General features: G+C 46.6%; 1 protein-coding gene across 2 annotated transcripts; it reads right to left on the minus strand.

The window, feature by feature from the left end:
- Positions 1-890: 890 nt before the first annotated feature.
- Positions 891-25074, minus strand: CDC25A (cell division cycle 25A). Of its 2 annotated transcripts, XM_054594843.1 has the most exons (15): positions 24908-25074; positions 23828-23901; positions 23059-23101; positions 22488-22524; positions 21913-22014; positions 20207-20326; positions 15692-15826; positions 15145-15219; positions 10612-10785; positions 6298-6396; positions 4848-4910; positions 4654-4752; positions 3728-3858; positions 1286-1397; positions 891-1031 (listed from the first exon to the last, which is right to left on the minus strand). In XM_054594843.1, exons 1-15 carry the CDS (start codon positions 25072-25074, stop codon positions 891-893), a joined length of 1572 nt encoding a protein of 523 aa, XP_054450818.1. The 2 variants fall into 2 exon arrangements, with proteins under 2 accessions (XP_054450818.1, XP_054450819.1); XM_054594844.1 differs by lacking the exon at positions 20207-20326.

Genomic DNA, 25074 nt, shown 5'->3' on the forward strand with positions numbered 1-25074 from the left:
GAGCCCCCCCCATGCCTGCCCCCTACTTCGGGATACCTACACTACCACGTCCCGACACCAGCCTGGGGCTGACCCCATGGAAGCTGCCTGAAGTGCTTTCCGGACTGACTCCTGAACCAGCCAACATCACAGGGAACCGGGGCAAGAGCAGGGCCACCCCGACCCCAAGCAGATCTCGATGGCCTTCCTGGTAGGTCCCAGAGGTGCAGCTCATGCCCCGTAGCCAAGGCAGAATCCAGTGCCTGCTCCCACGAGTATCTCAGTCTTTGGCTTTCAATAGCAGCAGCCCCAGTGCCACAGTGCCTCCTGGGGGTGACAGGGCTACTTCTGTCCCACGCTCACATTTTTGCCTCTTCTTCCCCCCACCTTTTTTTCTTTAATTAAAAGCAGAGGTAGTCCTTGGGATGATAAAATGGCAGTATTCTGACTCAAAGAAGCCGTTAAATAACAGTTCCCAGGAGGTAAAAAAAATAATAATAAAGTGATTGACAGGGTTGAATAAATTAAAGAGAGGGTTACCCCACAAAGACCACTTCCTTCCCAGGCTGTCTTTGGCGTGTGGCGGCAGCATTTCCGCCGTCTTACTTCACTCCCTCTCCTGGCCCTCCCCTCACGAAGGGGCGGTACCCAGCAATGCCCCAGGTTGTCCCCCGGCTGCGGGGACGAAGAGGCAGAGCATGTCTTGACTTGGTCACGACGGGGCCATGACTGCCGGGAGACAGTCCTGATGCAGGGACGAAAGGCAGGGCCAGCAGGGTGCCCTGGGCTCTAACCTCGGGAGTGTGGAAAGCAAGGTTTAAGGCAGGAAGCCGCAGGCGCGCTCCAAATGTCACAGAGCTGGCCCCTCTGCTCGGAGGAGGCGCAGGCTGCTGCTGTCCGCCCTGCCGGCCTCAGAGCTTCTTCAGGCGGCTGTACATCTCCCTCTTGCTCTTCTCCCCTGCCCAGGTCCGGCTCTTGGTGCGGAACTTCTTCAGGTCTTCTTTAAAGTCCTCATGGTGCATGGGCCGGTAGCTGGGGGGCTCACAGTGAGACTAGGGGACAGGAATGGGTGAGGTCAGGAAGCATCTGTTTCACTCCCAGTCCTGCTCCCTCCCCCCCGCCCCCCCCCCGCCCCCGCCCCAGGCTGTGAGCCTGAGCAGTATGCAGGCCTCACAGTGGGTTCTATGGCCCCTCTTGTGCAGGGAAGACCCCAGACACCTGGCAAAAAACAGCCATGACCATCAGACAGATCCAACTGTCCAAGCTGGGCAAGGGAGGACCAAGATCTCCAGAAAGCCCATCTCACCTGGCATTTCAGAAAAAACTCCTTGTATCCGCCCTTCAGGACATACAGCTCAGGGTAGTGGAGTTTGGGGTACTCGTTCCCGAGCCGATCTCTCTCTCTCACGTAGCGGCACCTATAAAGGCAGGCAGGCAAAGCAAGGTTAGCTCTTCCCACAGGAAGCAGCAGAACAGGAAGTCCGCTGCCGCTAAAGCGTGCCTGGAGTTGAAGTACTCCCTACACACACCTTGTCAACTTTACACTCATTCCTGGAAAAAAGCAGCGCTGAGCTGAGGGTTCCTGGCCACATGTGATCTTTAGGAATACTGTCACGACCAGTGCCACCGCCCTTACATTGGAAGGTGGACCGTCTCTTCCCCAAATTTCCCTTCTCCAAGTTAAATAGCCCTAGCACCTGACCTCCGACTAGCACGCTCCCTGCCCGCGCCCGCAGCCCGCCTGCGATGAGCCTCCAGCAGGCTTCCCGCGCACTCTCCGACCCGCCTTGTTCTCTCCCTTGCCCGCAGGCCGAGCTCACTCCTGCCTCAGGACACCTATCTGCGCCCTATGCCTGGACTGGATACTAAATATTCTTCCCCGATGTCCTCGCCTGGCTGGTGACCCCTTACTACCTGACTCTTGGAACAAAAGCCAAAGTTCTCACAGTTGCCTACACGTCACTCGCACCCTGCGCAGTCCCCTCGCTGCTCCTCCAACCTGCCCAGGAGCTCGCACCTCGGGTCTTGTCTCAAAGGTGCTTTCTCACATATTGCACAGTTTACGCGTGCATGATGCTGACCTGCTTCCTGCTTATTCTGAAACGCAAGCTCCTTAAAGGCAGGGGCTGTTTTGTTCACTGCTGTTGTCCCCAGTACCTGGAAGTGTCTGGCACATGAGAAGTAACAGTGTCTTTAGAATGAATAATTCCACTCGGGAATGAGCGTTAGGTCTTACTCAAATGCCACCTCTTTGCCAAAAGGTTGCCAGCTCAATTCCTGGTCAGGGCACATGCCTGGGTTGTGGGCCAGGTCTTCCACTGGGGGTATGTAATGGATGTTTCTCTCCCTCTTTCTCCCTCCCTTGCCCTCTCTCTAAAAATAAATAAATAAAATGTTTTTACAAAGCACCACCTTTTCATGTGATCATGGTTTTGTGCTCATGCATGACAAAGTCTTCACCCTTGGGAGACAGCTACTAAAGGACTTAGGAAGACAGTCATACATGCCAAGTTCCTGTTGTGTGTGTAGAATTATGCGTGTGCAAATGTGGCAAAATATTAGCAACTGATGAGATAAGGTGAAGCGTGTGCAGGGATAACCTTTTTGAGCTTTGAAATGGTTCAAAATAAAAAGGTGGCCCAAAAGCAGGGCCCAGGGAGGAGCCTCTCTTGGACCACCCTATTTGGAGCTGTGCCCCGCCCTGCCCACCTCCTTCCCCGTCTGTCGGCACCTGGCACGGCATCTTAGGTCTCCCTACTGGGACCTCCCCTGCTGCAGGCCCCCATCAGTCCTGCTCACTGCTGTGCCTTTGCTGCCTCAGCAGTGCCTGCCACACCCCAGGCTCACAGTCCCTTCTGAAGGGCTGGCCCCTCCCCTAGCTTTTCAACATCATCATTCACGTCTGACCATTTTTTAGCACCAGTCCTGTTACCATTCATTAGTGAGCACGTGGGGTTAGAGCATCAGAATAATACTTTAAATCTTATGTGAATGTTATTTTATTGTAATTATACTTTTGTCTATTTTGGCATAAATTATATCTCTGGGTAATAACGGGGCCTTAGACACCAAAACCCGTACAGAAATTTGTGCTAGTAAGGGGTATGGTTAGAGGGGCATTTCTTTTCACTCGTAATGTGGCAATAACGGGAGAGAGTATACAGCCCATGCCTTTGCAAACACGGATTGGACAAGGGCTCAACAGCATCACATCAAGTTTTGCCGTGAGGATTTCACAGTTTTCTGGCATTTGCATAAAGAGCCATTACATTGTACTTGAAGGATGTCCTGAGAACAGTGGTCTCACAGGTAGACCTAAGGACAGTGGGGGAAACAGGAAGGGCCAGAGTTTAACTCCATAAAAAGGAAGCTTAAAGACCAAGCCACGCCTGACAGTGGCAAGAACCAACTCAGGAGCGAGGGTGATGACGCAGAGGCCAGACCCCCAGGGGATACTGCTTGGGAAACACTCCCATCACAGAGACGGTGGACGACAGACGCCCGCAAGCCCTTTGCAGTTGAACTTGTTAGGTCAAGCCTATTATTAACTCCATTCAAGGAAGTTGTGCATGACACCTAGTGACCTCTACGTAGAGAATTTCAGGTAACATCTGCTACATGTGAATTTATACTTTCACAAACCCACATGTTCACAGGCCATGGTGCAGGCTAAGGCATCTGCAACAGGACGCCCCCGGGCAAGCCACATGCCGCCACGCGCCAGAGCGCCGGTCTGCGCAGCACTCACATGCGAGGGCCTCGCTCAGAAGAAAATTCACAGTGGAACACCACGATGACACGCTTGCCGTCAGCAGGCATGATGGGCTTCTTGAGTAAGAAGTCTTCGACCTCCTCCTCCATGTGCAAGTTCACCGCACCCTGCGAAGGCATCAGAGGCGCTTGGCACCCACATCTCACACTTGCAGTAATGATTCCACAGGAAGGATCTTTAAATGGGCAACTCGGATTCCGTGACAACTATACATACTTCAAGAGTGCTATTTGTGAATTTGGGGGCTTTCAAATGCCGTGAGACAGTGACAAACATGAATAGTGTATTTAAATTGCCTCCTTACCACATTTTAACACTATTTTAGTGGTTAAAAGATTAAAATGCATAGGCAGTTACTGGTTTCCTGGGAAAGTGAGTCCTAACGCCCGTTCCCATCAGGCAGCTCACCAACGCTGCCAGAGCGCCCGGGCTTAGAAGTCAGAGGGCACCACCTAGAAATGGCCTTGCCGGTGATGGCGTGGGGGCCGCAAAAGGGAGCATCTGCTGTACAACATGGCGGGGAGCAGTGCAGACTGGGGGCAGCCTTTCAGTGCACCAGGGCTCAAACGCCTTCCCACAGGGCCTCTTCATTCTCATGGCCAGCTTGTCAGCTAGTAAGCAGCCAGGTGTCGCCATTTCCCCTCTAAAAAAATCACAGATGCTGGTCCTGGCCATTGGTTAGAGCATTGTTCCCATACGCCAAGGTTGTGGGTTCAATCCCTCGTTAGGGCACATATAAGAATCGACCAACCAATGCATAAATAAGTGAACAAATCAATGTTTCTCTCTCTCCCTCCTCTAAAATTAAAAAGGAAAAAAAAAGGGGGCGCAGATGCTGTCTAGGGTTCCTTCTATGCCTTCAGTAACAGCGGGGCTCACCAGCAAGCCTCTGGATTCCATACCTTGATGTGGCCTCCCTCATATTCATATGGGTACCGGCAGTCGATAATAACGAACTCTTTAATGAGGTTGGCAAACTTTCCATTCAAAACAGAGGCCATCTGTGGAAACAAAGCCTAGGAGAATCAACTTTGCCTGCCAAAAACAACTAGATTCAAATACTCTAAGTAAGGCAGCTTCTAAGAAAGTGACTTACAATTTCTGGAGAGATGTATTTTAAATCCTGATGCTTCCCAGCAACTGTATTAAAGAGATAACCCTTAAAAAGACAGAGAAAGAGACTTAGCAAACATGAAAGCCTATATATGCAACATTTATACTGCTTACCTGCCTGGTAAGAGGCAGCTTTAAACAAAACAAAACAAAACCTAGTAGTTTACGTTAATTTCCCATCTGGTCACTTAATTAATTTCTGAGCATTTAATTTTTGCACAAACCCATCAGGCATATTACCCTCATTTTCAGATGTTAAATACACTTTATTCATTTACTGAATACCTACTATGCCCAGCATGATGGTAGACAGTGGAAATAAGAAGGAAAAATGAGGCCCGGCCCGGCAAGGGAGGAGCCAGGGGGCGGGGGTGGGGGGGAGGATGGGCTCGTCAGAGGTTCCTCATTAGGCCAAGTGCCCGAGTCAGGTGCTCTGCTGTCCCCGTGGAGGATCATGATGAACGTAACCAACAGCTTCAATTCAGGTGGAAGGGTCCACAGGCAAGGACACACCGAGGTCTTTGCTTGCTCCTGCCTTTGGACTGGAACTGTCTCCTATTTTTAACACACTTATGCCTCCCTGTTCCTTCAAACCCTCCCCTGCCGGCCAAAATATGTAATCAGCCCAGACCCAGTCTGCTTGCCGGGACAAGCCCCCCTAACTGCTCCTAGCCTGCTTCCATTGCACGGACACGTGTTTCAATCTACTGTGTGATAGATACATGGGGTGCGTGCCCACATGGTTCGACAGGTCTTACTGATCACGTTAGGATTTTTTGAGGAAAGGAATTGGGTCTCATTCTGAAATCTTTGCCTAACATAACAATACATGCTTCAATAAATGTTAGCTAAATTAACGAACAAAAGATCAATCTGGTAACCTTCAAGTCACAGGTGGCTAAACAAGCCGCTACTGACACTCTTTGGCCCACCCTTGAATTTCCCCGCAGTCGGAAGGCCGCTGGCTCTTCTCCGGAGGAAATCCGTGTCAGGCGGTCTCTGGACTTCCCCAGGGCCTTTTCCTCAAAGGCCATGCTTCTCTGGACAATGCAGCTATTCAGTTTCAATCCTGGACCTTCCAAGATAACCTGGTAGTGAGGCTATAGATTTCTGCTTCTTTATACTTTTCTGTATTTCTATTTTTATAATAAACAGTTCCCAGAGAGCCTGGCCTTGGGGTTGGAGTCAAGGTGGCTGGTGAGCAGCTTCCTACTTAAAACCTCTGATGAGCACCAGTAAGGTCTACAGTCTCACCGAGACCGAGATACAACCGATCCCGAATTTGTTTCCTGTCCTTTAAAAGTTTCAAACTGTGTCCTCTTGGGGGCACCACAGGAGCCACCGGAGAAAGGGAGAGAAGCTGAGAGAGGTTCTAGGGAAACCCCACCCGCCCTGCGTCCCATAGCTTGAGGCTTCCATCTGCTTGCAATTACCTTGGAGAAGTCTCCTATAAGGTCCCGTGGGTCATTATCCAAAATGTTCTCAATGGTCCCTTTTGAGGAAGCCACCAGGGATAAAGACTGATGTAGAATCTGTAACAAGTCAAAAGTAGAAAATGAGGCCAGGGTTCTAAATGGAACTTTTGAAAACATTCACCTGGAACATGCCATGAGGAGAAGACTGAACGTTAATGTTTCTATTTAACAAATAAGGTTTTACATATTTGATTGAATCTGAGTAAAAAAAAAAAAAGTTGCTAAGTCTAAGTCTACTATTCTTTCAGTGTCTAACTGAACTGCTCTGAAACTAAGCCTCCCCATCCCGCTTTAAAACAGGATTAAAAGTAAGGCTACGTCTCAAAAAGCATTATTTAGCTCTACCCACTGGGAAGTTTTAGAGGTACCAGGAGCACCAGTAGGATAGCTGGTCTCTAAATACTCTTTTCCACCCAAAAGACTCCAGGGCTCTTTGGAGATGTGACTGATGCCAGGTCAGGACAAGGAAGCTATCAGACTTCAAAGGGAAGGTCAAAAGGGCTAATCATGGGGAGTTAAGAATTTCTTAGGCACTAAACACAAATTTTAAAAATTCGTAAGTTGAAATACATTTACCAATCAAGAAATTCTCTTCATCAAAAGAACAATATAAAGAGAAAAAGGCAAAGCCAAGTGGGAAGACACACATTGATAGGATAAAAATTTCACTTCTGAATGTAGATAGTACTCTCACAAAATAAACAACTCAATAGAAAAATGGGCAAAAACTTGGACAAGCAATATACAGAGAGGAAAATCTAGCACCAAGAAAAATGCCTACCAGGCAGGGAAATGCAAATTAAAATCACAGACACCATACACCCACCATAATGGTTAAAATTAAAGGGATGGACAACACCAAATCCTAGTAAGGATGTTGAAAGGGTGTTGAAGAAATGGACCTCTCTCACAGTGTGAGTACAACCACTTTGGAAAACTATCCAGCAATATGTGCTAAAGCTAAACACATAACTAGCCTAGGACCAGTATTTCCATGAGAAATCAAAGTATATGCTTACCCCTCCCCAAAAACCACACACACACACACAAACACAGATATGTACTTATAGCAGCTTCATTGATAGTAGCCAAAACCTGTGAACCACCCAAATATCAGTCAATAGTAGAAGAAATAATCAGTACTTTGTTCATGCAATGAAACACTATGCTTCAATGAAAAAGACAGACTCCATGGAACTACACAATAGGTGATTCTCACAAAAATAATGCTGAGCAAGAGAACCCACATGTAAAAGGCAAAACTCAGCGAAGGCACCAGGGCAGGTCAGCATTGCTGAGGGAAGGCGCACCAGAGGGGCGGGGGCTGCCGCACATGCGCTTTCTTGATTGCAGTTGGTATTTTATGGGGATGTGTTCATGTTGTAAAAACCCATTAAGATATTCATTTATTTGCATGCTTTTCAGTATATATGGTAAAATATTTCATTATTCATATTTAAAAACAACCTCAGGAGCCAAACTGAAGAGGTAACCAAATAACAAGTATTAATTTGAGCATTAAAAAGGATAAAAACAGCAATATATAGAAGAACATCATGTTTTAATCCATTAGTTCATAATTTTTATTGAAAAACAACCTAAAAGCCTCAGTGTCAATTTTGTTAGGATGCTAGGTAGGGCATTATTTGGAAAACTGGCAATTAAATTCAGCTTTCATCCTGCCCCTGCGAAGGGTGATCATAGAGTTTGATGTGGGTAAGTTTCTCTTTATAAGAACATTCCATTAATAAAGAAAGACTCACGGACCTGCAGGATTGCCTTTATGAAACCCTGGTTAAATGAAGTAATAAATCCAGGCAACAACCATCAATGACTGCCTATCATGTGTTTCTTGATTGAAGTGAACAAAATCACCCATGAAACACTCTTGCCAATGAAATGGAACCCGAACAGAACACAAGGTTAGAAGACCCTGTAGGACTGTGGGAACCTCTACCAGACAAATGACCTGAGTTCTTCGACAAATAAATCATAAGAGAGAAACAAAAGATGGAGCACAAGAGTCCAAATAAGAGACCTATCAACCAATTGCAATGTAGAGACCGTATTTGGATGCAGATTTGAACAAACTAAAAAAGCATTTAGGAGATAACTGGGGATGACATTGAGAAAATGAAATGATAAATCCCAAGTACAGCAAAAGGAAATGAAGACTCTTAAATATTAATAGATATATAAACTAGAAGCTTCTGAAAGGCAATTTATTGAACATGTATACAAGGCAAAGTTTCATAAATGTTTCTGCCCTTTATTCTAGAATTCCTACTTTAATTAGAAAAAATAAAATGTTCATAAAATATTAGGTGCCTAATGCAGATTATGAAATATAAGGCATCCAGCCTAGATGTTTTCATGGATACAATCTAGGTAGCCTTTTAAGACGACTGATATTTACTCAAATGTTTTCCTGCTACAGAAAACATAGGCACTTTTCCAGTTTCTTTCTAATGCTTAATACCAAACCTTAATACCAAAACCTGGTATAAGTACAATGAACGAAAAACACGTGCATAAACAAAAGCAATTCTAAGTAAGCCAAACATGACATTTCAGGAAGCAAAAACATTTGTTTTTGTTTTTAAAGATTTTATTTATTTTTAGAGAGAGGGGAAGGAAGGGAGGGAGAAAGAGAGGGAGAAAAACATTAGTGTGTGGTTGCCTTCTGCGTGCCCCCTACTGGGGACCTGGCCTGCAACCCAGGCATGTGCCCTGATTGGGAATTGAACCAGCGACCCTTTGGTTCACAGGCCAGCGCTCAATCCACTGAGTCACAACAGCCAGGGCAGCAAAAATAGTTTTAAAATCAGGAAATCTACAAACTATAAGCCAAAATACACAAACAAGTTGACAAAAATGGAGTAAACACAGCTGGAATACAATGTTGTTGGGGCTTTTTTTTTTTTTTTATGATTTTCATTCTTTATTTTCAGAGAGAGGAGAAGGGACGGAGAAAGAGGAGAGAAACATGGGTATGCGAGAGAAACATCAGTTGTCCCTTGTAGTCACTGGACAAGGAATCCAACTTGCAACCTTTCCCAGCGACCTTCCATGAGACAACGACCAACCTACTGAGCCACACCAGACAGGGCAGATTACACTAATGTTTTGAAGGCTTTAGTTTATATCAGAAAGAGATTAAGTAACACAAAGGAGCAGGAGACCTAATACCCAGAGAACCATAACTCTCTGAAAATAGGTCACTCATCCAGATACGGTTAATGGTCCAAAAAAAAAGATGCTCAATCTCCCCTGGAGTCAAGATACAGCCATGAGAGAACGCTTTTCACACATCAAAACAGCAAAACCCGCTAGGATGGATACCATTTGGTGCTGGGGAGAAGTTTGATAAATGCAAATTCCTTTGTTTCTGGGAGGCATGTGCATTGCTGACTCTCCTTAGAAAATAGATATAGAGGGACAGGGTATAAGGGGGCTAAATGGTAATGGGGAAAAAACCCCAATAAAGATTAAATTTTAAAAAAAGAAAGTAGACATAATGAATGTATATAGCATTCACCCAGAGCAACCCCTTATTCCCCAACAATAAACAGGTAAGGATGGTGAATACTATGGCTGTTTATAGTGTTTAAAAATTGAAAACAAACCATAAAACTATAAGCAATGCAATTCATTACCTTGGGCAGTTAGATAGAATTAGATTTATTGAATGTGACACCTAAGAGGATACATGTTTTTCTGAGCACAGATGAAACCTTTATAAAAATTAAACTTTTATTGGGCCCCATGAGGTGTGAACAGAATGAAAGGCCCTGGGATGGCGTCGGCGGAGGCCCCGCAGGGAGCTTAGGTGCCCACTCCTGGCCGGCAGTGATGAGGCTCGCCCCAGTGCGTCACGCCGAGGGAGGCTGTGGTGGGGACCCTGACTTCTATCCCCACCTTCCCTGCAGCACCAGGCGTCCTGCTAAAACAAAAGATTTACCAGACCAGAGTCTTGTAAGACCCAAAATACAGATACAACTGAAAAATCACTTGTCAGACCAAGACCAGGAAAGTCACAACTTGAATTGGAAAAGACCATCAGCAGAAGCCAACATCATGAAACAAAAGTTAGAATCATCTAACAAGGATGTCAAAGCAGCCATCATAAAAATGCTTCAAGAGGCAATCACAAACGTGTGTGAAACAAACAAAAAGCAAGTCTCAGCAAAGCAAGGGAATCCAATGGAAATTTCAGAACTGAAAAAACACAGTATAACTCTCCTCCAGCAAAATGGAACCTGCAAAACCAACCTCCTGGGGCTTCTCTGAACAAGCTGCTTCGTCGGGACTGGCCCAAGCCATGCTCTTCCTCCGCTTTGTGTGTCCAGGTGGGGACTCCTCTTGAGATCGTTCTGGTCTTTTCAACATTGACCGCATGGTGGAGCCACCCGGGGAAGTGGAGTCGAACAGCTTACACCGATTGTCCTTTGGGGGGGGATGGGGGGGAAAGAGAATCATCTTTCATTAAAACTTGCTCATCTGAATGGTAAAGAGGATAGACCTAGGTCTTCCGTGATGGTTTAAGATCCACCCTACACTAGCAGACACTGCCCATTCACCTAGTGCCCGCAACTCTCGCAGGGTCTGGCACCTGGCAGGCACTCAGTGCCTGGTGCTCAATGAACACGTACTAAGCCAACATACAGAAACGAGGAAGACGAGCCATGCCCTACAAAAAGTTGGTGTCTACACAGGGTCCTAAGAGTCAAATAACTGTCACCTTCCAGGCAGGAGCCCATTGTTGGCATCTGCCATCCCTCTGTTTTATTACTTGCACCTTGCTTGAGCAGCCCAACAGATTTTAGTATCTTACCTAAATCCAGAAATGATGTGAGGTAGTTAGAGGGTAAGACAGAGCTAGTAAGGTGGTTAAAACAGAGTTAAGAGTGTAAGTCTGGAGGGCCCGGGGGCCCAAGGAGGAGCAAACACCTTTCAAAATTGTGTGCAAAAGTCCTCTCTACCTGAGTCATTTTAAGACTAATTACCCAGAGACCCGAGGACAGCCCATCAGCCTGACCGTGAGTCAGTGTGCTGTGGCTGCGCCTTTCTTTCCATGCAGAAAGCCCTTTTCAGGACCAATTTCAATGCCGCCTCTTTTCTGAAATGCTCCTGAGAGGCTCTGGTGGAGTGCGGGCCTCCCGCACTGGATCTGCTGGGGGCCACGGACTTATTTCTTATTCTCTTAAGTTTATTTCAGTGGAATGTTAAGAAAAGAAAAGCCAAAGATTTTTCTTTTTACCTAGAAGATCTGGGAGCATTTTTGGGAAGAGGGTCCACTGCTGTCAACAGGGCCCAGGGGAACTGTGAGCTCTGAAAGGCAGAACCACAACTCCAACACAGCCTCGGCCACTGCGAGTCTGCGGTCGCTGCCGGTGGCGGGATACCGCCCACTGTGAAGGGCCCAGAGCACTCCACTGGTGATTTTAAATTCCAATTTATAGAACTGGTAGTCATTTTCCAAGCATTCTTACACTGTATATAATTTTATGTCTTTCAAAAGGACCTACAAATTTAGTTATAACATTTGTATTGGGGTAGCCTATTCATTAAAGCTATGCACAATCTGTGATAATTTAGGTGGCCTTAAGATTGTAGTTCATTTTTCCTGTAGCTATAGTCAGGGACATTGATCATTAAAAATGTACTTATAAATGTATACATATAGCTAAGGCTGTGTTAACTCTGAATTTGTACTGTGACAATACTGAATTTTCTCCAGGCATGTGCATACTAAATAAGGTATACCTGTGTAGGCACGGCCTTGCTTGAAATTTTCCATTTGAAAGTATCTCTAATGGAAACGTGAGTCTGCATATTGATAGGGTGGGTATTTTCCATGAGAAACTATAAACATTCTGTGAGTCATTGTTGCTTATCAAGTGTTGTGCTAGGTGCTATGGAATATAAATGAATGAGACTGATCTAAAAAAAAATTTCAGATTAAAGGTTTCAGATTAAAAAGGCTTTTCCAAACAACTCTGGTCTCTTCTAATCGACGTTCCTTATTTCATAGACTGGGAAACATGCGCACACCTACACCATCCGAGATGATATGCGGAAGACAGGAGACAGTCTGCTCTCCACGCTTCAGGCACTTAAAACACACACACCACCCTCACTCACCCCCCTACAAAGTCAAGAAACTACCTCATGAGTGTCTCTCACACCGAAAGCCTCGGTGGCACTGTCATGGCTGCTTCTCCTTTGCTTCTGTCACACCCAAACACCAGTAATTCTACTTTATGAAGATTCCTTCAATCTGTCCCCTCCTCTCTACATATTCAGAGGAGGTCTTAGGCACTTCTCTGAATAGTCGCAGCAGGCTCCCAAGTGGCATGTTTGTAACTGACCCCAGACCCCAAACACAGTAGCACTGTAGGAGCCCCAGAGTTCCCGGGGACTCGAGCCTAAAGCACTTAGGTCAACAGACCAGTCACACCCATCTTGCTGCTCCCCCGCCCCCACCACACAGGCCCCAACCTCCAGCTTCACTGGGCTACTTGCTATGTCCTCAGATCAATTGTTACTTCATGAGAAAGAACATTCTGCTGCCTAACAAGTTGCCACGTACCTTGAGACCCAGCTCAGATGAATCCTCCCTGACCTGCTCACTGCACCGAGGTGGTTGCTCACCACCTGCGGTTCTTCCCAGTGACAGACACTCCCACCTTGCAGTGCCCACACTGCCGCACGCTAACCCACGACACACGGCTGCCTGCAGGAGTTTAACAGGGCCCCTCTCACAAGATAAGCTGCTGTCCTTAACAGAAGAACCACCACCCACTTCCTGTTGTCTTACTGCTGTTTAAGCGGGAAGTTTTTAATACTGGGGCTGAAATAAACAAAGTTGTAACTGATGATGACAGTGGAGACAAATCCTATCTAGGGCAAGAGGACAACACAGAGGCTATAAATGTGACTAATTAAAGGACACTGGTTGGAAGCAAAGTCTCAATATGGAAGCACAGGCTAACGTATCATCTAGTGACCCCATAAATTCCTAGCTGAAGCCAATGTTGGTGGACACAGCATGCTGGCTGCCCCTTCTCAAAGTCAGACCCTCGCTCAGAGCCAGGGGCACCTGTGAGGGCCAGAGCAGGGCGGAGCTTCAGCGGCCACTGCAGGGCTCGGAGCCAACAGAGAGTAGTGTCACACAGGCTGTGCTCACACTGTTCACAGTTACAACAGAGCGGCCAAACCAAGGGCAACTCCAACTTAAATTAAGCAAGAGAAATTCAAGAGTCTGTCCCAGTTAAGACGGACTATACATGAACTGTGGGTAAGTCTATACAGGAGAAATGGAAAAACAGAAAAAATACATAAAACCTCACTTATCTGCAGGTAATACTCAGTACCCTTGAACTCCAAAATAATCCTAACTAAACGCCATGTGGGGAATACCTAGAGTAAAATAGAATCTTTAAGTAGAAAACAGAGGTAAAGCAGTATTTCAAATGTTTGGCACATTTTATGTGCAAATGTTGAAAAACTTGGACAGAAAGTTGAAACAAGACTAAGACGAGAGCCAGAGGCCTAGGGGTAGAAGATGGCCAGCTCCCCACCTTGCAAATGCGCCCCTACACGCCGGGCGCCCACGTGGCTGTGTGCTCCTCAGTGACTCCTGGGGGAGATGCTGTGTTTTGAGACTAACCACAGCCTGTGAACTCTGCCTCACTCAGGGCCACACCCCCAGGCTATCCATACCTGCACCCACAGCTTAGAATGCTACGGTGCCATCAATCCCTGCGGCTTGCGAGGAACCCCAAGATGCTACTTGATTCTCCTACAGCATCTCTTCCTGGATGACCTTCCGGCCTATACACGAGTGGCGCTCTCCGACTTCCCACACCTTAATTCATCTCCCTGGCTCACACACGAACCGCCACAGGACCCTGCTAGCTCCTGCACAGCCATCTCACAGTTCTGCCAGAGTCAGACCATTGTTCTTTTTCTCATTGAAGAACAAGACTAATTCTTCTTGCAATTAAGCCCTCTGTCCCAAGTTTTCAACCAGTCCATAGTATCTATCACAGTTTTGAGTCTCCTTATTGTACTGGTTGCTTTCTAAATGTGCTCTAGTCTTTCCACATTCTCAAGTATGGAAAATAAAACACATGGCGATCTAGTGTGTTCTCTCCAACCCAATGAGAACACAGTAGGGCTCGCACCATCGTTTTTTGTTCTGGTCAGGATTCTCTAGTCAACACCCCGGAGGAAGAGGGGCTGTGTCTGCTGTGGGACCACCGGCTGGGTTGAGTGGGCATGGGTGGTGCCTGCAACGGAAGTCTTTCTACTTACACTGCCTAGGGTCCTATTCCTTTTGTCAGCTACAAACTGCTCGCTCATGAGGCTTTCAATTAAAATCTAAGCCAATATCAACTTAGGGAGTTTAAGAATAATTTAATTTCTTAAATTCAGTTTAGCAGATATTTTCCAGTGATCTTAAACCAGAAGTTAATAGAGGTCCAAGCTGCACAGAAAGGATATTAGCTGACCAAGAATGATTAGGATGAACTAGAAATCAAAAAAACAAGAATTGCATGCATATATATTACCCAGACTTCCTCATACATCAATGAGGACAAAAAAAACCTTGAAAAAAGTGTGCATTAACACCAGAAAACACTCGTGACCAGTGAAGACCCACAGACCCAAAGACAGAATCTCAAATAGTTTCTGATTCCAACGGTGATGTGGGTAGAAGGATTAGTTTTCCGTATAGTTCACTCTGTCTCAGAGGCCTAAGTACTTAAAGCTCCCCCCAGATATCCCAGAATTCCTTACAATGTTTGTAGTTCTTCTCATGACAAGGGGAGCTGTCCAGAGGCTTGCCATGCAGGACGGGGTCTCTTCATCGTTCTAAAGAAAGAAAAAAAAAACATGTTACAACGATCCAGTAGAGACTAGCATTAGTTTAAATGCTTTAGGTGTGATTTTTGCCTGAAGAATACCAGATAGACCTGGAGAGATAGCATCTACCATTCGTCTCTCTTCCCCACTCCCCAACATTTTAAGGTCAGAAGAGAATCATACTTTACAGCTCAGTCATCTGACCACAGCTGAAAGCACCCCTCCCTCCACAGTCATACCTACTGCACAAAAATAGATTGTGAGCTACTTCAGGTTAAGAAGGATCATATTGGTGTCTTCTTTTGAACGCCCCCTCCCCGATTTAATCTAGAAGGATCATCTGAATTTCTCACCAAATGAACAAAAATATCACTCAACTCAAGCCCCAGGAATCGCTGCACTTTTTCACATGACTTCTCTAGGGGTAGTTAGTGGAACGGGTAGGAACACGCACGCACACGTGCACACACATACACAGTACCTTCAGATTCTCTCCATCAAGGAGGTCCATGAAGCCATCATCTTCATCAGACAAAGTGGCAGTCACAGGTGACTGGGGCATAAAAAGAGGAATGAGATGCCCTGGTTCACCGCTATCTCTTTCATTTGAGGAAAGCTGCAAGACAGAATTCATGCTTTGTGACTAGATGTTCAACTTTGATTTCTCTGGATGGGTCATTACTTTGGATGGGAAAACAGCACCTTGTTTATAAGAAGTACAATTTTAGCAGCTGCTAATCAAAGGACTATGAACCCCAAGATTAGAAATGATGTGATGCCCACACACAGTGTCAGGTAGGGTCAGGCCAGACAGTCTTCACAAAGAAGGCTTCCTGGAAGCAATTCGCCTGACAGAAGGGGCCGGGGACAGCTCTTGGTGAAAGACAAGGTTTGTTTTATCAGAGAATTATAATCAGTCAACACAGATCAACATGGGCATTGCCACAAGGCGATAATCTGACTGAATGAGGAAGGGTGAGAAGATAAGTCTCTAGGCCACAAAATGGCCTAGAGAATGCTTACATAACTCCAGTTCTGACAGAGGGAAGTAAACGGTGACATGGTTCTAGAAAAATCGATCCTAATTCTTTATGTATTAATTTTAGAGAGAGAGGAGGGAAGGGAGAGAGACACACACATCAATTTGTTGTTCCACTTATTTATGCATCCATTGGTTGATTCTTGAATGTGCCCAGACCCGGAAATGAACGCACAAACTTGGCGATTCTGGATGATGCTCTAGCTGTGGATGGATGGTGGGGGGCAGGGCAACAGGAGGTCGAACTCAGGCCTCAGGCCCAGTTCCTAACAGGCCACAGACCAGTACCGGTCTGGGTCGGGGGCAGGGGTAAGGGCCGGTTGTTGGGGACCCCTGCTCTAACCAACTGACTTACCCAGACAGGGCTTTGATCCTAAATCTTTTTTTTTTTTTTAACTTTTTTTATTAAAAAAAGACTTTATTTACCTATTTTTGAGAGAGGGAAGAGAAGGACTAACCTCTCTTACACAGAGCGTAAGTGAAATATTGATGTGTAAGAGACATATCCGTCAGTTGGCTCCCCTTTGCGTCTTGACCAGGGATGGAACCCACAACCCAAGCAGGCACCCCAACCGGGAAGCCTTCACTTTGCCAAAGGATCCCCAGCCAACTGAGCCACACCAGTCAGGGCTGTTTGTTTACTTTTCAATAAGTTTAAATCCTTGAGCGGTACAGCATCACACAGATTCTGTGTCCAGCGGCCTTAGCCGGAAGGCTGCTCCGGAATTTTGCCCAAACCACGCCACCATTTCTGTGAGCACGAGTTCCCTTTCCCCGGCTCACTCTGGTTTTGTTGGGTTCACCACAAGGAGGCACTGCGCTGTTCTCTGCTTTGTGCACACAAGCACCTCTCTTGCCTGGATGGAATTCGATTTCATCTCCAGTATAAACACCTTCAGTTTTAAGAAGAGCTGTGAGCTCCCTCTGGTTCCGGAGACCGTTTATAGCCAGCAAAAATGGCCTTGGACCACATCTTTCTAGACATGTTTGTCATTATAGTCCTGACTTGGAATTTAAATGACAGCTGCTCAGCCCTGACTGGTGTGGCTCAGTGGGCTGGGCGTTCCATCCCCAGTCAGAGCCCCTGCCTAGGGTGCAGGCTGGGTCCATAGCTGGGGGTGGGTGGGAGGCAGTCGATCGATGTTTCTCTCCCGCTCTTTCTCCCTCCTTTCCTCTCCCTCTAAGAATGAATAAATAAAATCTTTTTAAAAAAAATAAATGACAACTGCTCAGTTTTTAACTGAGAAATTACTGTGTGCCCAGACATTATGATATAACCTTTACAGGTATATTCCCATTTAAGTCTCCCAACACAGTGAAGATAATCCTTTTCTTTATATTTAACAAATCAGAAAACCAGCCCAGGCTGGGTAGCTCAGTTAGTTAGAGCATCCTCCCAATATGCGAAGGTTGCTGGTTCAATCCCTGGTCAGAGCACATATAAGAAGCAACCAATGAATGCATAAATAAGTGGAACAACAAATCAATGTTTCTCTCTTTCCCTTCCCCCTTCCTCTAAAAATCAATAATTAAAAAAAAAAAAAAAATCAGAAAACCAATGCTTAAGCAAGGTTACCAAGACCGCAGAGCTCACTTGTTTTGACTCGAAAGCCCAAGTGTTTCTCCCCAGTACACTCTCCCTAGGAGAGCGACCATCCCTGGAGTGAAATGGGCATCCCATTAGGCAACCCTATTTTGATTTTTGGGGAAGCTCCATTATTCAACCAGTATATACCTGACATAGAAAATTTAAACCCCTCGTAAATCTACCAACTAGAGATAAACACTCCTAATACAAGTATTGCTGACACTTCATTGTTTTTTTTCCACATGCTTTCCAAAGCCAGAGAAAAAGTTCAGAGATACATTTTCCCCCATAGTAACAGGGTGGCTGCCATACAAGTCCTACAAATATCCTTAAAATCCAAATCCCTTTGGGGCTTGAGTGCACGGATCTTCAAGAGGCCCTGGGTGGATCACTCACCAGGAATCCTCTCTGCGGCTGGCATGCTGTCTGGGCACTAGCTTTGCTCCCCAACATAAAAAAAGTTCTGAGCTCTCTTTGATCCTGTGCAAGTGCACCTGAGCGCCCCTGGGCATGCTAGCAGCTTTCCTCCCAGCAGAACGTAGGGGTAGGGAACTATCATGGGCAACATCTTCCATGTGATCCTGTTATGATATAACACCAGTTTTTGTAACCTAGGTTCTTGAATCCCTGGGTGCAGATGTACAATAGAAAATGACAAACAAGGTGGAAGGAAGGGGAAGGGATTAGTCAAAGACCATGTATGAATGACTCATGGACATGGACAACGGAGAGGGGGACTGACTGTGGGAGATATGGGTGGGTTGGGTGGAGGGGGCCAAAATGGGGGGGGGGGGAGGGAGAACTGTAGAATAAACAATAGAAAATAAAGGAGAAAAAAATTACAGTCCTGGTCAGGTAGCTCAGTTGGTTAGAGTGTCATCCCAATACACTAAGGTTGTGGGTTCAAACCCTGGTCAGGGCACATACAAGAATCAACCAATGGCCCTGGTTGGTGTGGCTCAGTGGATTGAGTGCCAGCCTGCAAACTAAAGGGCCACTGGTTCGATGCTCAGTCAGGGCACATGCCTGGGTTGCAGGCCAGGTCCCTAGTTGGGGGCATGTGAGAGGCAACCGCACATTGGTTTCTCTCCCTCCCTCCCCCTCTCCCTTCCCTTCTCTCTAAAAATAAATAAAATCCTAAAAAAAACAAACAAACCCTAAAAAACCAACCAATGAATACATAAATAAGTGGAACAACAAATCAATGCTTCCCCCCACTCAAAAATCAGTAAATAAAATTTAAATAAAAGAAAATGACAAACAAATCTCTGGACAGATAATTCTTCCTCCATCATTCTTACACCAAGAAGCCACTATGAGGAAAGACAGATGGTGCCTGGAGACTAAAAGCAAGGACACAAAGGACATAGCCTGTGACATGATCAAACGCCACACCCGGGAGGTCAGCACCGGCTTTCTTTCAGTTACACTTTCAGCTTACAATTAGGGACGGCCAAGTGACCACAGGAAATGCTGGCTTCAAGCATACACACACACTAAACACATTGAGTTTGGACACCCAGTTCTCAAAGGGTTACTGTGCACTTAGGAATCAGGTTTTGTTAATTCCTGGTCTTCTACTTTTTAGCAGATCATCCAAACTCCCTGACCACTTTCCCAATCTGTAAAATGGGTAAGTCTAGCTATTTCACAGATAAAAAAACATAAAGTGCTCTTTCCTAGCGCTAGACACAGCAATACTGCCTGAACCCACATCTTAGACCGTAAGCCATTCTGGAGAGTTGTACTTCCAGATGCATGTTCCCAGGAAAACCTGGAAACCAAAGTGGTCATTTTGGTCAAGTTGGACCTCACTAATCGATAGCTGTCAGATCACCAGCAGAAAACTTTGGAAGTAATGATAGTCTCTGGCTAGCAAATAAATCACCATATGCCAAGTGGCCCCAATTACTATCAAGTAGCCCAAAGACTAGGTTTCCTGAAGTCCACAATAGTTCTCAATAAACCACCTTTGGAAGAAGCTAAGTGTTCTCTCCAAAAATCAGTTTGGGGAAGTACCTCTTAGCACTCAGGGTGCTAAGTGAAAGAGCAAATTTTAGGACATATAATCCCACTATACATATGGCAGAACAACCCAGGATGCCTGCAGGCTATTTTCCCAGAATTGACAAGGTCAAACATTTTTTGCTCAAGTCTCAATATCTCAAGCATACTGCTCCTCACTCTGCTTCTGCCTATCTGCTCTCCAGACACAGCAAAAACATCAAAAATGTGGCCATCTCGTTTTGAAAGACAAAGTCAGTCAAGGTAAAGACAGCAAGAGCGACTGCAGTGTCTTCAATTCCAGGTTAAAGGCTCTTTAATTCTCTTCCCATCAGAAACTTCCCTATGAAAACCAGAGCACATACCATCCGAGCTGGGGCAGAGCTCTGCCTCTGTGTGAAGAGATCTTTACCCTCCTCAAGTCCATGAGAGTGTAGGCAGCCACGAGATGCAGGTCTTATTGGCTTCTTAAACTCAAAGGCTTCCTGCAAGACAGTATAGTCGAGACATCTTCCACGGTCTATGGAAACCAGGTCTAGGGCCTCAGCTATAGCTCAGGTGAGATGGACAAGGGAGTGGGCACGATCATCTCTATAACTGACCCCAAACTAACGGTTTACACGTTTCTGATCTAACTCCAACACCGGATCTGCCTAACTAAGAATTTCAAAGCCTCTGTCAACAGCTAACTTCTAATACAGCATTTGTTTCTCACCACGCTGTTATTTCCTCACAAGCATTTATCTGCCAAGTACGCAAACACTGTGAGTTCTAAGTTAAATCAACAACTTTGTAAAATCTAAAGCGAAGTCATTTCGGTATGCCTGCGAATGGGGCCAAAACTTTTCACTCTAGATTTCCTTGAGGCTTTTATATTTTCCACCTTCTCCCTCCCAATAGGAGGTAATTTTTTTCCACTTAAAATACCCACTTAATCACTTGTTATGTATTCAGAGCAGTAAAGCTAATATCAGAGTACCTGCATGCCAGTACATGATGAAGTACTTTCTGTCCATCAGCTCATTAAATAGCAACTACAACCTGATCATCCCCATTTTACAGATGAGGAAACTAAGCCTTACAGGCTGTGATGTGCCTAAGATCTGGCTTCACAGTCATACAGGACAACTCCAGAGCAAGAGCTCTTTAACCTCTGCTGTTTCCCTTTCAGAACAAAACTCCAAGCAGGCAACGCTGGGAGAAGTCAAATTTGGGAGGGATGAGGGGGACACAGATGGACTAAGCAGGGGTACAGGTTTGGACTGTTGGGGAGAAAGCCACCGCACAGCGGCTGACACAAGTCTTCAAGCACCCGAGGCAGTGACTCATTTATATAGTCTCAAGACATCTTGCAAGTTGCCAAGGAATCACTGGGAGGTCAGTAGGTTTTATACAAAGTCTGGAAGAATACAAGGATTATGAACTGTGGCATGTTAGCAGGGAATGGGAAAGGGTAAAAGTGGCTGTGGAAATACAGTAAGAAGACTGGCAAAGTTGAGCTAATTCATTTGAACTATAATATTTTGGATGCCTACCCTGTGCAAGCCACCTGTGCCAGGTATGAGAGAAAAGCCACGCCCACATATTCTTGGACTTGTGAATGAACAGCCACAAGCTCATCTGCTAAGCTATCATTTCAGTTACTCGGAGACTCCGTGGGACTGGGACTTGTGGGCTCTATCCTTTCAAATGCTGTCAAGCAGCTTTTCCCTAAGCTCACAACTCATCCCAGGGTCAGCACACAAAGGGGCAAGGAAGACCTGGGCAGACAGCTCCAGATAAACCAGCCAGGAACCGCTCTGTTCTCTCACTTAATTCCCACAACAGCCCTCTGAGGCTACTCCTATTTTACAAACAAAGAAATGAAGAAGCCTAAAAGAAGAAATAACTCGCCAAGGGCACAGAGCTAAGTAGCAGCAGGATTCAAATCGAGGCTTCTCTGACTCCCAAGACCACCGTGACCCTGGTAGAGCTCAGTCTCCCAGAAAGCAGCCCAGAGGCATCTCTGGGAGCCACCGGCACTTGCAGGCTTTCCTCCTGCCCTAAGTGAATACATTGATGCAACACTCACGTTTTCCTTGTTCTCATCCTGGTCCATCAGCTGAAAGACATCGTGGTCAAGAGATTCAGAATGGCTCCTCTTCAGAGCTGGACTACAACCCAAGAGCTTTTGCTATTGAAGTAAAGAAGGAATTAGGGTTCGTACAGGAAAATTCAATGGCAACTTAGTTCTCCAAAGAAAAGAAGATGGGTGGTGGTGGGCCGCGGCCTCCCTCGCTCCTCACACCGCAGAGCGCGCGGCTGGGACAGAGGATGTGAGTTCCCACCGCGGGCTTCACACTTAATCCTCAGGGTCTACAGCCCTCTCAGCTGGGATTCGGGGTCGCCGGATCACCCCCTCCCCCCAACACTATCACTTTTATCAAAAAGCAGGAGAAAGAACTTCTGCTTTTTGATAAAACTGATCGTTAGAGATAGTGGAAAAAGAGGCAGTCATTGAAGTTGAAGTAGGAATATCGGAGTGTTTCTGAGACTAAGGAAAAGCAGTTTTCCTTGTCTAAATTAATGTCTACTATCAAGATCACACTGGTAACTGAGAGGCAGATAACAGGTATTAGTTCAAAATGTACAAGGGAACTAACTTACAGGTAAGGAATTTATTCTCCTCATGGGATTTTCAAGGCTGCAATAGAATCAGTAGGTCAATAATGAGAACAAAGCAAAGAGGTAGTAGAATATACAGTGTTCAGTCTATAGTCTGAGGGTAGTCAAAAACATTCCCATTTTAGGCAAGCAGAACGGATTTCTGAAGCTGTCCTGTTTTCACAAGCCCCCCAACCCTGGCTTCAAGGGTAAAAAAAGCAAGCCCAGGCCCTCTCTTCAAATGCACACATGCTCTTAAGGCCAGGAAGTCAGAGGGCAGGGCAAGGGCCTGAGTGACACTCAAACAGAACATCAAATTACAGCTAAAATAAAGAAAGGGAAGTTCTGAAAACTGCTGACACAAACGACTCATCGTCATTAAGATACCAGACTGTTTATAAGATCCAGGAGTCTTCCCAGAGACAGCTAAATCCAGGGCATGACAAATTTCATCCACAAAAAAAAAAAAAGAAAAGAAAGAAAGAAAGAAAGAAAGAAAGAAAGAAAGAAAGAAAGAAAGAAAGAAAGGAAAAAGTTTTTTTTCTAAGCACATTTAAAAGCAGTGAATACATACTTTTCTTTACTGTCCAAGGGCCCAGGAGAATCCAGACAGAAGCCTGTGGAAAATAAAAATATCTTAGGAAACAGTACATGAAACACCATTTTGTCATTAAAACAAGTAAAATTCTTGGTACTGTTTCTTTAGGCCAGTTAACAAAGACTCACAGCTTGGACTGTATGCCAAAAATGAAGTCCAGTCTCTATATGGTTGTCAAAAACATAGTACCTGCACAAGCCGTAACATTGTCATGGTGTACCTACTAATCCCCCTTTCCTACTTGCAAATACCATCAGGGAAAATAGGATCTGAGGAGACAGCGAGTGCGTGGTTGTTCAGATAAGAGGTTACCCAGTTCCTTCCTGTGAGTTCCAACCATGGAGGTAATATGCAGTACCAGTGTTCTGGAACAGTTTTTATCTCAAATAGCTTATCTGGTCAGATCCTACGCATATTTTGGGGGCTTGGGAAATACAATTGTGTCCGATGACAAGCAAGGCAAGTATTTCTTGTATCAGCAAAAATACACCAAGGGCGGTGCCCACCTCACCCAAGGCGGCCGGGGGGCACGGGGCCCAGCAGCCTGCCTAGCAACGCCGCTCCTCCCTGATGTCCCCACGACCCGACAGCCAGCTGAGCGTCAGCCCGACTGACGTCCTCCCCCGCCACACTGCCACACAAAGTTTCTAGGTGAAAGCGCATGTTTCAGCAAATTCCCAGTGTTGTTCCCCACACAGCAGACACACGATAAACGACAAGGACCGAACGCAGAGCAAAAGAATACCTGAATCGGTTGACTCAGAGGAGCCCGTTCTCTGCAGACTGCTGTTCTTCACCTCCAGCGGCTGTTCACACTCACTGAAACCAAGAGGAGTACTTCTGTGTACTTCCAGGCCGTAACTCACAGGCTACATACAGGACACAGGCCGAGCAGCCAGGATGCCAACAACCGTCATTACCTCTAGACCACACCACGGAACACCCTGCCACCCACAACACCCAGGTAGCCAGCACTAGATGGAAACGATGAGAAAGGAGTGGGTGGTAGGCACGGCCCGGGTCACACTGCAGGAGAGGATGACTATGACGAAGGCTGGAGTATTTCCTGAAATGAGAGCATGTGTCCCATGCAGGTACTGAGAGAGGAGCAGGGATGAAGAACGAATAGGACAAGCTCCTGCTTTTCAGAGGCTGGAGAACCTACAGGGCGTGTGCTTACTTAGAAATGGGATGTGCAAGACGGAAGGGAAAGCAGCGCCACCGCAAGCACCGTGGGGTGCATTTACGGGCTGATTTTGCTGTAAGGAGAAGCCCAAGGAACTTCTGAGTACGCAACGTCGAGTAACAAGGCCTGGCCTTAGCCATGCATCGGGGCGGACATCAGGAATGTGCACGGGGGAAGGACAGCGATGGTTTTTCACAAACCTCAGGAGAGAAAATGCCGTGTCCCTTTGTTGAGAAGGAACAAAGCTCACAGGAAACTATCATCCTGCAAGATGGTTCAAGCAAAGGGGGGAAGTGGGCTTCTGCTTTTCCCCGGTGGAGGTAGCTTCCCAAGGGCTTCCTGAGACAGGGTCAGAAGGGTTCGGGGCAGCAGTCCGAGAGGGGTGACGAGGATGGGGGCCTGGGGCCGCCGCCACCCCTACCGGGCCTGGCTCGGGGCTGACGGCGACCCTGGACTGTCCGAACGGCCTCTCCCGCCCAACATTCCGCCTGCGGCGGGGGAGGGTGCACATGGCGAGCCCCCGCCAGACCGGGCCGCCCCCAAACGGCGGACAGGTCCGGCCCTTCTCCCGGCCTGATCACCCCGAGAGCCGTCCGGCAGGTCAGAGGCCTGCGGAACCCCTCGTCTGTCCCCGCTCACCTGCCCAGTCCCTGCAGCTGATCCATGGTGACCGTCAGGTTGGTGACAGGCGACAGGCCACCGGCGGCTGGCGTGCCGAACAGCGCCTTCACGACAGGCGGCGCAGGAGGGGGGCTGCAGGCGAAGAGCAGGCGGCGGCGGTGCGGGGGCTCCGGGCCCAGTTCCAT

Source organism: Pteronotus mesoamericanus, unplaced genomic scaffold, assembly GCF_021234165.1.
Source record: "Pteronotus mesoamericanus isolate MK-2021 breed Mesoamerican mustached bat unplaced genomic scaffold, CSHL_Meso_final scaffold_533, whole genome shotgun sequence".
In the NCBI taxonomy this organism is placed as follows: Eukaryota; Metazoa; Chordata; class Mammalia; order Chiroptera; family Mormoopidae; genus Pteronotus; species Pteronotus mesoamericanus.